The 13,030-nt window shown below is 38.7% G+C and overlaps 3 protein-coding genes and 1 long non-coding RNA gene across 5 annotated transcripts in view; 2 read left to right on the forward strand and 2 right to left on the reverse strand.

Annotated features, from left to right (window-relative positions):
• The window catches only part of LOC135789442 (F-actin-monooxygenase Mical-like), a 29,129-nt gene extending 26,337 nt beyond the window's left edge, over positions 1 to 2,792 (forward strand). Inside the window, 7 exon segments of the mRNA XM_065299274.1 lie at positions 15 to 541; positions 692 to 721; positions 1,079 to 1,205; positions 1,274 to 1,424; positions 1,552 to 1,832; positions 1,895 to 2,009; positions 2,141 to 2,792. Coding sequence (XP_065155346.1) covers positions 15 to 541; positions 692 to 721; positions 1,079 to 1,205; positions 1,274 to 1,424; positions 1,552 to 1,832; positions 1,895 to 2,009; positions 2,141 to 2,240 — 1,331 coding nt within the window. The 3' untranslated portion in view covers positions 2,241 to 2,792.
• LOC135789457 (magnesium-dependent phosphatase 1-like) lies at positions 2,788 to 4,146 on the reverse strand. The gene is made up of 4 exons (XM_065299299.1): positions 3,984 to 4,146; positions 3,863 to 3,920; positions 3,064 to 3,282; positions 2,788 to 3,012 (listed from the first exon to the last, which is right to left on the reverse strand). The coding sequence occupies exons 1-4, from the start codon at positions 4,051 to 4,053 to the stop codon at positions 2,844 to 2,846; spliced, it is 516 nt and encodes a 171-aa protein (XP_065155371.1). The 5' UTR covers positions 4,054 to 4,146; the 3' UTR covers positions 2,788 to 2,843.
• The window catches only part of LOC135789460 (uncharacterized), a 58,349-nt gene continuing 48,738 nt past the window's right edge, over positions 3,420 to 13,030 (forward strand). For both annotated transcript variants that reach the window (XR_010547567.1, XR_010547568.1), the window contains exons 1-2: positions 3,420 to 3,499; positions 5,918 to 6,181. This is a non-coding gene — a long non-coding RNA (uncharacterized lncRNA). The remainder of the gene's footprint in view (positions 3,500 to 5,917; positions 6,182 to 13,030) is intronic.
• LOC135789456 (GTP-binding protein Rheb homolog) lies at positions 4,658 to 5,840 on the reverse strand. The gene has a single exon (XM_065299298.1). The coding sequence runs from the start codon at positions 5,570 to 5,572 to the stop codon at positions 5,024 to 5,026; it is 549 nt and encodes a 182-aa protein (XP_065155370.1). The 5' UTR covers positions 5,573 to 5,840; the 3' UTR covers positions 4,658 to 5,023.

Raw genomic sequence — 13,030 nt, forward strand, 5'->3', positions numbered from 1 at the left:
CGTTTTGAACATAGGATTGAGTCCAGAGGAAAAATTAGCGCAACTTCGTATGCGTTTAGCGCGGCGTGGTAAAGAGAACGACGATATTCATCTACAAGGCAACATTCATCCGCTTGCTGTAAATAGTGAACGACCCACGTCTTTATTCTACAAGAACGACACTCTGAATAAAAAGAAAATTGCTTCTTTTCGGCGTTCTAAGAGCGGTGACGATCATTTAAACCTAAAAGTGAGCAGTCAACCAACTCGCGAACGCACTAAATCTTTTGGAGAGGGCCAAATTAAACTTTCACTCAGATCTAGTGAAGGCTCGGAAGGAAAATGCTTTAAATCAGATCCGAACCTACTGCTTGATTCGGTCGAAGTGAACAAAAAGAAAGAAAAGAAATCCAAGGACAGAGAACGTAGAAAGAGCATCACTAAATTATTTACAGACTTTTTTGCTAAAAAGAAAGACTTCAACGTTACATCGAGCCACAATAATAGTAACAATAAAGGATTTCTCTCAAGGATCTCGCCGAAGACAAAGGATAAATCGAAGGTTTGTTGTCCTTTACTGTGTTATTTGTATATCAATTTTATATAACTTCAATTTCAATGTGGCGCATTGTTCATCTCAGTTCATATGAGTTGCTCTTCATCAGTGTTTACAAGGACATTAATTAATTAATCTACGTGTTCGATTTTACAGTCATGCATTGACCTACACCAAAAAGATAGTGTAAGAGTTTTTAATTGTGAAATTTTATATTTTGTGCATGTTTTTTATTCCATTGTAGATGAGATTTAAACAGCTTGCGAATCATCAGGATTTACGAGTTTTACCTATTTTATTTAGCGTTGTTGTTGTTTTTGTATTAATTTTCGCTGAAGAACTAATATTTGTTGTTTTGAGTAGCTTCGATATGCATGATATGTTGAGTGATTTGGTAGAATTAATAAGAGGTATCAAATGTTGATGAACATAGATATTTAACTCTTAAAAGCGTTGAAAATCTTCGAGTCGTATTGATACTTGTCTTTTCTTAGTAAATAACTACTACAGCGTTCACATATTGATAATGCAATATTTTAACAGGAGATTTTAAAGGAAGAACCCGTGCGTCGAATGAGCTACACAGAAACGCGGCGATTTACACCTGGAAATGTTTCACCACCGCCGATTCCACCTTTACCTTTGAATTACACCGGAGCCAAATCTATTGGTATGCACCTTTTTAACTGTACATTAGTAAAAAATAACTTCATTCGCTTTTTGTTTTATTTTTAAAAGATGATAGTTCAGATGGTGAAGGTGAATGGAAGCGCAACGATCGAAGCTCATGTGATACATTGGATCAATCCGGAATACAAGAAGGTTCGATTTCTAGCCGAAGAAATAGCAGTAGAAGCGCACGCAAAGCACGCCAATCACAATCAAAAAGGTACTAAACATTCACGAAGTGTTTACTTCTCATCACTCCAAAATTCAATTAAACCACGCACTATTAATTAATGTTAAATGTGTTAACAACTTGTCATTATACTAATACATAATAACTAACTATGTAGACACCGAATGGCTCAAGAAATTCAACGCAAACTTGAAGAAACAGATGTGAAGACGCGAGAATTAGAATTGCGAGGTGTGACGATTGAGAAAACGTTGCGTGGCGAGTGCGAATCGGCGAATCAGGATGAGACTGTCCTACTTAAGGAATGGTTTGATTTAATGAAGGACATTACGGAATTGAGAAGGTACGAACGGGAATTGATGGTGCGCGCACAGGAATTGGAACTTGAAGATAGGCATGCCAGGCTCCAACATGATCTTAAAGAACGTCTAAGCAACGGTAATTTATATTAAATTGATTATAGCTAAAGGTTAATAATTGTATTAAATGTTTGTTTGCAGAGCTTAAAAAATCTGAAAAAGATATTGAGACTGAGAGCAGTATTATACAGGAAATGTTGGACATTGTCGCCAAAAGAGACTCACTCATTGTTTTACTTGAAGAAGAACGATTAAGGTTGATTTTTGCATTAATATTTATTAATATTCACTTCACAACACTTAAAACTACATGTTAACATTGATATACGTTGTATACTTTAGAATCTGATTTTCCTGAAGTGTGTATTTTGTTGTTGGTTTGTTTAGGTATAAAGAAGAAGACAGAACACTTGAAGATCAAATGCTTGCTAAGGGAATTAACGTTGCTACAGTGATGTCCTCTGCGACGGCAGCAGCTACGAAGTAGGAATTGATACCGCTATACACACTTACTCTACCAGTACTTTATAAAAGAAATTCGATGTATAGGACGCCATGGTTGGTATTACTACAAGCAGGGTACTCAAAACAATAGATTTTTGTCGGTTTTGAACGGACACAGCGAGTTGAATGAGCCACCTGAGCTTGTTTGTTTTAAACAAGTGACTAGCATTCAGAAGTTTGTTTGCGTCCTGGCTTTGTAACACGTCAACGAGTGCTGAGTTTACTCCAGTGATTTTGTGCACGTCCCAACTATTCTATTTTGCTTAATTTAATCAATGATTCACTTTTGTGTAAACTAGTCCTTAATTGATATACATGTTCAAGCGCGCGATATGCTATTTTTACTAATTGATTGTGTTTGTAACAAACGGAACAAAACGAGCGGTCGAAAGAAGAGAAAACTGAATTACAAGCTGTAATAAGGTCTGATGTGTATTTTTGGATAACGGAGTATTTGTAATTATGTACAGAGTTATTTTGTGAATGCAGATATTAGTGTTTTTTTTTTTGTGAATGATAAAAAGTGAGACTATAAGTGGTTGGTCCTTTTATTTCATTACATGCCGTGTGTTTAAAGCTGTGGTACTTAGGATTTATTGGCGAACTCACGTAGGCCTTCTTCGATGGTCGTTTTGGAGACGCCGGATTTGACTAGGATTGAGGTAACACCGATTCGTTGAATATCTTTGATATTGCGTTGTTCGTCATCGAAGAAAATCATCTCACTGTAGTCTATACCTGAGTCCTTTTTTATACTAAAATTTAAATATTTATAAAGCGAAATATGTATAAAGTAAATTATTTACTTGACAAAATGGGTAACTTTGCAACCAGGAAAGATCTGCTTGTAGGAAATGTATTTATTCCAATCGTAGAGTTGCAGTAAGGATTCCGCTCCGCGAATCTCACTCGTACGGGATGCAATTCCAATTTTACAACCGTCGTCAGTTAATTGTTTTAAAATTTCGGGGACGTCCGGATAGTGTTTCACTTTGCTGCCATGTGCATCAAGAACGTGCCCCTTTCTACAAAATAATAGTTAACTTTATTAAAAACAAAGCATAAAAACAAAATTTTATTTGATTTTCCCGGAAATTTAAAATAGTTGCCCCTTGTAATTATTTTAACCGCCAGGGTGCGCTTGGTTACATTCAAACCAGATGGTTGCAAAAAGATAAGTTCACAATAGTTGTTTGTTTGTTGTGTTGTTTAGTTGTTAAAAAGATGTCACGTTTCCTACATGTAAGTTTATTATTTACTTATTTATTTTGTGTAAGTAATTGCGGAATTTATATCATGACAAATAACGGTTTCCCGGGGATTTCCTCTGAATGTTTCATGAATGAATGACCTCTTGAACTTTACCTTTCCGCGTAAACTGTGTACACGCGCTAACCTTCAATTACCTTCCTCAAGGTTGCGCGTGGGTAACGAAAGTATTGATGATTTTCAAACGCCGGCTGTTCATCAGCCCCTCTTCAATTACTTATCAGAAAATAATGTTATGGCAACACATAAATCACACAAAATTGCACAATATATACACATCAGATGATGAAATACCACGCTAACTTAAATATTAATTAAATTTATTTGAAAACTTACTCTTTTCGAAACGGCGGCGTAACATGCGTGTCTACCCAAAAAGGCCATAGCGTATAATCTGAAAATAAAATAAATATTTATTAAAATACATATTTCCAAAAAATAAACCGTTAAAAAGTACCTAAATCAAATACTATTAGTGCCGGTTTTCGGGCAAGGACCGTCCTGGATGCGGAACCGGCTGAAGACATTTAGGAGCGTGAACTTCGATAACTTCCTGGCAATTGTTTCCAAGTTACGCGAACTTTTCCGTGAATGAATCAGTGAATCCTGCGACCTTGTAGACATGCGCACTCCTGCTACTCGCAGGAATCGGAATCACTCGATTTGCACGATGTAACGAGGAGGGGCGCTGTCATTGTCAAATACGTTTAAAAAAAAACGTTGCAAATCTATTCAGCCACCACACATTTATATAAATCATATGATAAGAGCAACTAATAGATACCATTTCGAAACGTATTCTATCAAGACGTTATCAAATCACGTGAATATGAAATATAATATAACACAGCTTACACAGTGTAATGAAATAAGTTCATGTGACATGAGTCGTAAAATGTTAATTATTAATTTGTTTCAATCGAAATGATAGCTTTTTTGCTTTTTTATGAACTTGAATAAATTTTTAGCTGTCTCAAGGTTATAACTAGCTGTATAAAACACAGACTGCTGCGTACATGCGGGAATGTGTTCACGATCTATTATTGCGCATTACACTACGTCATCACTTTTATTTATATGCCGCAAACGGTAAACTCCTACAACTTCCAGTGTAACGATAAAAAATGAACATTTCTGTTTGAAAAGATTTATTTTAACACTAGATGATAATAATTAATAAACTACACGGTATTGTACAATTCAAATTCAAAATATACAACGCGAAACCCATGACATTACATTTTAATATTAAGAAACATTACATTAATGAAATGGGACATTTAAAAATAGTTATAATTATAAGGTCCTCTCCTATACTTAGATATACTTAAACTTATCTTTACTATAGTTATGTTACAAGCTAAAGCTAAAGTTATATAAACAAAACACGTTTTTTAATCAGACAGCAAAGAGAAAAATGTAACACTGAACAAACCAGAGTTTTAAAAGATTGTTTATAAATATCCTTTGTGAGTGTTGCAGAAAAGAAAAACGAACTTATGAAACTATGCAACTAGATTTCTCTTGTACATTGCCATTTGCCTTCTCAATCTCATGAATGAGTGAGTGGAAAACATCAGACACTGAGGAGTTCTTTTTTGCTGAGGTTTCTAGGAACACACAATTCCAACTTTCTGCTAATTTCTTGCCCTCTTCTTCGGTGATTCTCCTCTGCATGTGAAGGTCTGTCTTGTTGCCAACTAACACAAGGGGCACATGGCCCTTACCCACAATGTCCAGTAGTTTATCATAGATCAATTTAACTATTTTGAAGGACTGTGCACTTGTGATGCTGTACACAAGCACATAACCATGGACATCAATGCTGTATTGATAGGGGAAGATAGAGTACTCGTCCTGACCGGCCGTATCCACCACGTTTAACTCGAATTCTTGGGAATTTATTCTGGTAGACTTTGTGAAGGTGTTCTCAATGGTTGGGTCATATGAGTCAACAAATTGACCCTCGACGAATTGTATACACAGTGATGACTTGCCCACGGACTTGCAGCCCATCACCGCGATTTTACGCTGTTTCGGTGGCATTGTTTATATGCAAGGTATTACGTCGTTATTGTTGTAGCGATGATTATTTATTTCGTCAGCTGCAGCCACTAACATTCCTCCTCACTACTTTGATCTGCTTGGTTATCTGCACGTTTTTGTTCCGTTATGTTAAGTTATATAATGTTCATTAACACTTCACCAATACCACACATAAACTGCGGAATTTACAGACGGTTGATCGCGAATTAATTAATTTCTACATAATAAATAACCTTCAGCGTGATTGTTAACTTTGACATTTTATTGACAGTCATTATAGCCACTAGGTGGCTTTGCTTTTATTCAAACGCAGATTTCTAATCTAGTTGTATATTTTTATTGCAGGGGGCGCTAGGTACACTAAACGAACGAACATTCGAGTTGTTTACAAAGCAAGTGCAGAACAGAACAGGTTTGCGAGTTCTTATCAGTTATCACCAGTAGAAGTGATCGTTTACAGTCTCGAGTAACGTTTTAATTCGGTTCTTCGTGTGGCTAAACGTGCTGCGAAAGAAACTAATTGGTGCCTCAGCAAAACTCTTTTCATCGTCGTATTGCAGATCCTGTGCTGGGGAGTCGAACGCATCAACGTATTCCTGCATCAAAAAGGTAAGAATTCCATTATTATTAATATGTACATATTGTTGTATTGTTATTTGTAACCGATATAACCTTGATGCCTTTGTCGTTGAACACGATGAGCAGCGGTGTTGCGCCGGATAAACCGCGTATGGCTTTGATTATGTCTTGAATTTTATGCGGGCTACATGTGCGAATCATACAAGAGTTGCTCTCCAAATCGATTACAAAAGAGACGATTCCTTGTACTTCCAATAATAAAACTTCATATGAACACTTGATTCGACAGTTAAATCGGATAGATATAAATTGTAAACATTATACTTCCTGAAATTAACTCTGTTCGTTCTTGGGCGTTTCATTGCTGTTTTTAGCTGTTCACAAACGTAATTTACTTTCTCAATTATTTCTTTCGAGTATTTTTTGGTCCTTGAAATGACTCAATTACATTTATTTATTATTGTTCGGGGAAAAAATGATTGCTTACTTTATAGCTAAATAACTTAAGCCTTCATAGAGTCCAAATACATTGAGTATAGCCTGATGATTCTTGTTGACATCAACGAAATTCACCAGGATATCCAAACACAATTGCAAGATCTCTTCGTTTTTTGTCGCCAGCAAATTGGCAATAAACAACAGCATAGTCTTCTCCTGCAAAGGCATCAGATGATGAACGTATAACTCATAAATCTAAGATGCATCGCGCGTGAGACCTTCAGCAATTGATTGTGGTTATCCGGAAGATCGGACATTTTTTTGTACGCCTGCAACATCTTGATACATTCTAACGTCTTCGTCTTCATGTGTAGCTTCGGTGAGCTGGTCTCCATTTCTCGCACGCGATTATTTGTTATGATGTGTGTTGTGAGTTGAAACGCTGATTAATAGAAACGTGTCGCCGCGGCCGTAATTACATCAATCAAATACCCAATGACGTTGGCCGCCTCGATTAATCACCGTTCGACGGCGAGTCGATCAGTGTTATCACAGCGCGTTTGATTAATGTAATTATTTGTTTTAATAACTTTGCACATGCAATGGCTAGGATCTCCGGTTGAACATTTAATTTAATTTATAATTGTAAAAATTATATGTTGTGTGCTATGCTAACAATGTTAGGGTCAGATTCCTGTGTGTGTGTGAGTGTTTCAACGCAGGTGAAACGTGCGCGGCGCGCGCTTCCATTGTCACGCCTTGCCTGACCACGCCGACTCGTATTCATGTTTTCCTGGTGGAAAACTGACTCCTGCGTCTTCGCACGGCGTTGGTAATGTCGGCGCAACTCGGGAACGGGGCTTGTCATCGCAAGCGCACAAGCAGGTTGATAATTTTGGCACATGCTCGATGCGCAGCGGGCGGGGCTGCCAACTTGTTTACGACTACACCATCATAACAAAACTTTTCATTCTCAAATAAATCGTGAAATCTTTTCGAAAACTAGTTAAAATTCTTGAGATTTTTTACTTTGTCGAAATATTATAATTAAGCATTTATCAACAATTCGGTATGTAAATTTCCGTATTTAACTAATGAATGATAAAATATTCACGCATAGTTTCTGATGCATGGACACACGTCGACGGAATTGAATATTTGTCGGCGCTAGGTCTTTGATACAAAGGTTTGTTTGACCTCTTCGGATAAGTTGGAGGCGATTTTTAATGATACGTTTTCACAAAGGCACGAAAATTGTCGGTGCCACTTTTAAGGCATTTTTTTCCTCGACCGGCGAAATTCTATGCGCATTTAGAAGAGTTCCTCGGGACGCATGTCTAGACGCGACGCTTGGAGGCAACTATATCGTAGTCGTATATGAAATAAATTCGGCCTTTCCGAGCCGGGCCGAAAAATACCCCGGTTTTTCGGTGCGTTTGCTTTTTTTTGGCCGAAATTGTTGTTTTTTTCGATGTTGACTGCCATCGGATCGACGCGTACGTAGGCACTTACGCATCAACTTCATCGCGTTTTTCTCCTCCTGTCCTTCTGCGCGTACGCACACACCGCATCTTCGCATCCCTGACGTGTGCGGCGCAGCATCTCTCCGCGGCGGCGGGTTAGGTATTTCGGGCCACTCCGACTCCGTCACGGCAAAAGACACTGGAATGGACGCAAAACCGGCAATTACAAAACGTAATTATATCCTCCGAGAGCGTTTAATTACCGTTGTGGGAGATATATGCGCACCTCAATCGGTACCATTAAGTACCCCGCGCGTACATAATTTTCGTTTAATTGTTGATTCTCATTATTAAGTGCAGCGCCAAATTAAACGCTCCACCGTCCGTGCCGCAATTTTTATTGCTTTTGATCATTCCCCGCGCTCGCGTCTTGTTTTACGGCTCGGCTTCTAAACTGGGAAAAAAGGAAAATCCACTTCATGCATTCAACCGTCGACAAAACCGACAACGAATTTTCATTACGTGTTCTTTACTTTGTGCTAATTTGCAACAGTTTTTTGTTTGTTGTTTTGTAACGTTTTCTAAAATATAGTTTCTCGAAAAAAATGTAAAACTCATTGGCCCACGAAGCTGAGAGTCTAGCGTACGACAAGAGCAATTTTAATCTCTTGTCGACACGGAAATTAACTGAAACAAATTGTCGGCAGGACGTCGTCGGGATAACGCGATGCGACGTGCGACGAAATCTCGTCCGTCGCGAGGGTTATTTTTATGGTGACTTCGACAATCGCGCTGCATGACGCTAATTTATACATACAGAACACCTACTTCTGTCAATTACATCTGCCGGCGCGCGTAAACGCTCAATTTTACGTAAAACTTTCGTTTGTTGCTGTCGCGCATGCCTAGAAATTCTTTCCGCCGAATTCTCCTCCAACCGCACAGCCGCCGACTAAGACTAATGAACATTGCCCGCTTTGACAGGATTTAATTATATTTCACGGACCACTGTGCGGACCACGGTGTATCAAATCCTCACACGCGGCTCACAGAAGTGTCCGAGCAGCCATAAATCATGCAATCGGATAATAGAAATGGTTGCGCAAAGGACGCGCGTTGACCTCATTAGATTATTTAAGACGGTTTGTCTCCTAATTGTTTTCAAGTGCGTTAATTACTTTTATCAATTACGCGATAATTACTCGTAGGTTATTTTCATAATTAATTATGCGCACACTACACTAATTTATTACCAGTCATGTTTTGAAGAATTTTAACGAAAATTCTTTTGTGTTGTACACGATTGTATTACGTGCGTAGGTATGTGTGCGATGCGTTGCGAAAACGATGGGGTTATTATCGAAGGCACCATAAAATGGTAGACCGGTAGTTGGGAGTAATTAAACCGATTGCCTTCTAATTGCTCTGATTTATAATCGTCGTGCCTTCGGGTGCTTTACGTCCCGGGACGGGCAAAAAACACGCGAGCTCGATCAGTCTGGACTGTGAGAGGAACTAAGCGCCGCCACCGCCACGATTGGGTTCCGTCCCACGCAATTAAACCGAAAACATTTTTTTCATGATTTATGAACGAAAAAATGTTTTAATAAAAATTGGTTTCGTAAATCCAGTTCTGGATTTCACGAAAACAAAATAACTGCAAGCATTTCTGAATGTTTTGAGTGGGTGCTCGAGGAATTCCATCGTAAAATTATATCAGGTAATTACTCCGCACACATTTAATAACAGTTATCATTTTATTTCGCTAAAAATGGGCACGAGCTATAACATTTTATTAACAGTGAACTCCTCGAAGCCGAATTCGGCGCCGCGCTCCGGAATCAGGTAGATCATAAATCATAAAAAATCAACCCAAATTATTCCTAGATTTTAATTGAGCGCTGAACTGATTTCGAGGCAGGCGGTTGACGTGCGCAGCGCGCGATTTGAGGAACCTCGAAGAAAGGTCTCTCGCCTTTGGCGCAAACCGCACGAGGTAGAGAATAATTGTCCAAAGGTGGGTGGATCGGAATGGGCTCGGATCTGCTCTCGGCCATTCGCCGCTTTTGATTATTTTCGCATTAAATATCAAACGCACTGACATTAGAACTTGATAATATGGTCAGCGCTAACAAAATATAGGGGTGAACTTGTGTCAATCACTAGGTGATATTGTAAAAATAGGGTATCAAAGGGGACAGGGGCACAAAAATGTTCTTTTTTTGACTTGGGGGTGTAGAACTTCTAAAAAAAACATTTCGATATATTTCTTTGTCTTTTATTCCTTTTGTTACACTTAAATTTGTTTTTTTAAATTTAATTTCACCATAGAATGATTAAAATATCGTTAAGAAAATTTAATCGAATTTCCCTTCAACTTGATAGAATCGTAAGTGTGATTAATGAAAAGAGTAGGATAATAGTTTTCCTATTATGCGGCTTGCGGGGGTGCGATCCAAATAAGCTTTGCGCTTGACTCAACATCAAAGCGCGCCTGTCCGTTCGGAGATTATTTATGAACCCTGGCACTAGTCCTGAATTACGACTCACTTGCACTCCATAAACATTACGCCGAATGTTTTACCAACAAACTAACTGTCCGACACCGACAACGGACACGCCGTACATTCCCGAAACACACAAATAAACAACCAGACACAGGCGTGCGTCGCCGAACACGAAAAAAATAACTATTTACTATAAAGATTGTGATCATTTGTCATGTCCGCGAGCCGTGCGACAACGCCGCGCTTAGAACCGCTACCAAAGCTACAAGACGCTACATGCAAATAATTGCTTTTGTCCATCTCCATTATGATCTCTTCGCGGCGAGGTTGTTGCCTGCGTTACATTTTAATTTTTATTTTATTCAGTTATGACTTGCTATACCTACGGGAATTTCAAATTAACAACGCGCTGTGTTTTGTCTCTTGCGCAAGCACATAATAAGTTAGGACTAACAAATTGCCATGCTAATTCTAATGAAATAGAAATGACATTTAATGGCGACAGGCTTAATGTAAACGAAGATGCGCTCTGCTCGCAGAGCGTTAAGTCACGTGCGACCACCTGTAGATCTGTGGATGTGCCGCCTCTTAATAGAAATGTTTGAGAATTATTGGTCGTTGGACTCATTTTAAATCGACTTTCGGAGTCGCCGCGAAACGCACCGATAGCTTTATGAGGCGTAAAGTAACACGTTTATTGCAGGAAAATTTTCAAGCACATATAAATACTCGAATACACCGAGTATGATTGAGAAAACGTCTTTGTTGCATTTCCGAAAAACCATTACGCCGGTCATTAGCGCAATTTAATTTCCAAAACCACCCAAAATTCAGCCCCGTTTTGCGAAAACAGATTTATTACTCCGAGGCATAAATCAGTCCGGCAATTTGCATTCATAATAAATTCGGATTTGAAATAAATGTCCCTGTTAAGAGTATTTTCACTCTGTAAGTATGTATGCACAGACGAGTATGAAGCGCTTTTCGAAACCTAAAAATACCAAAAATCGTGAAATCGTGTAGGTTCGTGTAGGTTCCGCTTGGAAGACAACAGACGCAGTTAAGAAGAATTGATGTCGTTGTTTGTGCGCGCCATGCTCCGCATCTTAACGAGTTGACATCTTTTATTTGACTAGATTACTGTACCAATTCATTAAGCGCGCGCTGCTGTGTCGTGAGCCGTAAACGCACTTCGGTTATGCCATTCGAGCGCGTTTGTTGGGGACAAAAAATATTGCCCGGGGACCTTTTATCTTATTCCACGCCCGCACGCCCAACTGGCTGCGTGTTGTGTGTTACTGTTTCGGGGACCAGAGCGCACTTGTCAAAATAAATTTTACGCATATTTCTATGCGCATTTATCACCACTGAATTTTTCCAGACTCGTAAATTTTCCAAACCATTTCGGCTATTTTACAGTTTTATAAGCACGCAGGTGACTAAAACTAACATTGGTTGACGTTACTTTCACGCTTTAAGAGTTCTGGACGTCATAATTCAGAAATTATTGACTTAAGTAAATGCGTAGCAGTTGATGAGTGTGACATTATTAACAATTAATTGCTATGTAGAGGTAATATAAGTAACACTCATATGGTAGCTACGACGCAATATGTAATCATCTACCGTATTATTTGCCATTTCTATAAATATTTAACGCCCGATAAGTAACTACATAATAAGTGCGCGCGTGTAGACTGATTTTACCTGCGAGGCGTTTTGCATTGATGCATAGATTAAGCCTTCGTATAGTCTACGATTTGCAGGCTTGCAGCAGCATAGGAAGTTGCAAAATAATCGAGAGAACATTCTCATTAGAAATACGTTTGGATAAGTTATGATAATTATCATCTCAGATTAAATTAAGCCGCGAGTTGAATTTTCCGCATTTTTTTTATGCTGTTTGCCTCGAGGGCTAATCAATAGTAATGGTAATGCGTGTAATTGTCGATTGAACATGCTGATATTACGCTGTCAACACTGATTTGAATAAAGTTTAGAACAACGCGCGAAATTTAATCATAAAATTTCATTTATTTTTATGCACGTTTGCAGCGAATTTATCATCATTGAAATAGATTAATTAAAGTTTTACGGCTCGCACGTCTGCACCAGGGAGCCAGGCTCTGTAAATTGGCACAGAAAAAAACGTTTTCCTTATCTTGCAATCGTAAATTAAATAACATTTTTCACTGCCTCGCTGCGTGCGCACCGCTTGCACGTGTGCATCGACAGAGTGGCCCTCTGCTTTAATATTCATAAACAATTCGATTATTAAATTGCATCACGACGCAAAAGTATCATTATTAATAAGCAAATATAAATAAAGCGCTCGGCGATCATTTGCTGCAATGTGCGATGCAGAAGTGGTAGAATTTGCAGGACGCAGGACGCGCGGCAGCGCAGCGCGTATGCTGCGGTTTCATTAGTAATTACTCGGCGAAACCAATCAACGGTGGGCATTTATTTAC

This window comes from Atheta coriaria, unplaced genomic scaffold (assembly GCF_025399875.1).
Source record: "Atheta coriaria isolate IRGN ID8LTWV9N9 unplaced genomic scaffold, Caltech_Dcor_3.1 hic_scaffold_3_pilon, whole genome shotgun sequence".
Lineage (NCBI taxonomy): Eukaryota > Metazoa > Arthropoda > Insecta > Coleoptera > Staphylinidae > Dalotia > Dalotia coriaria.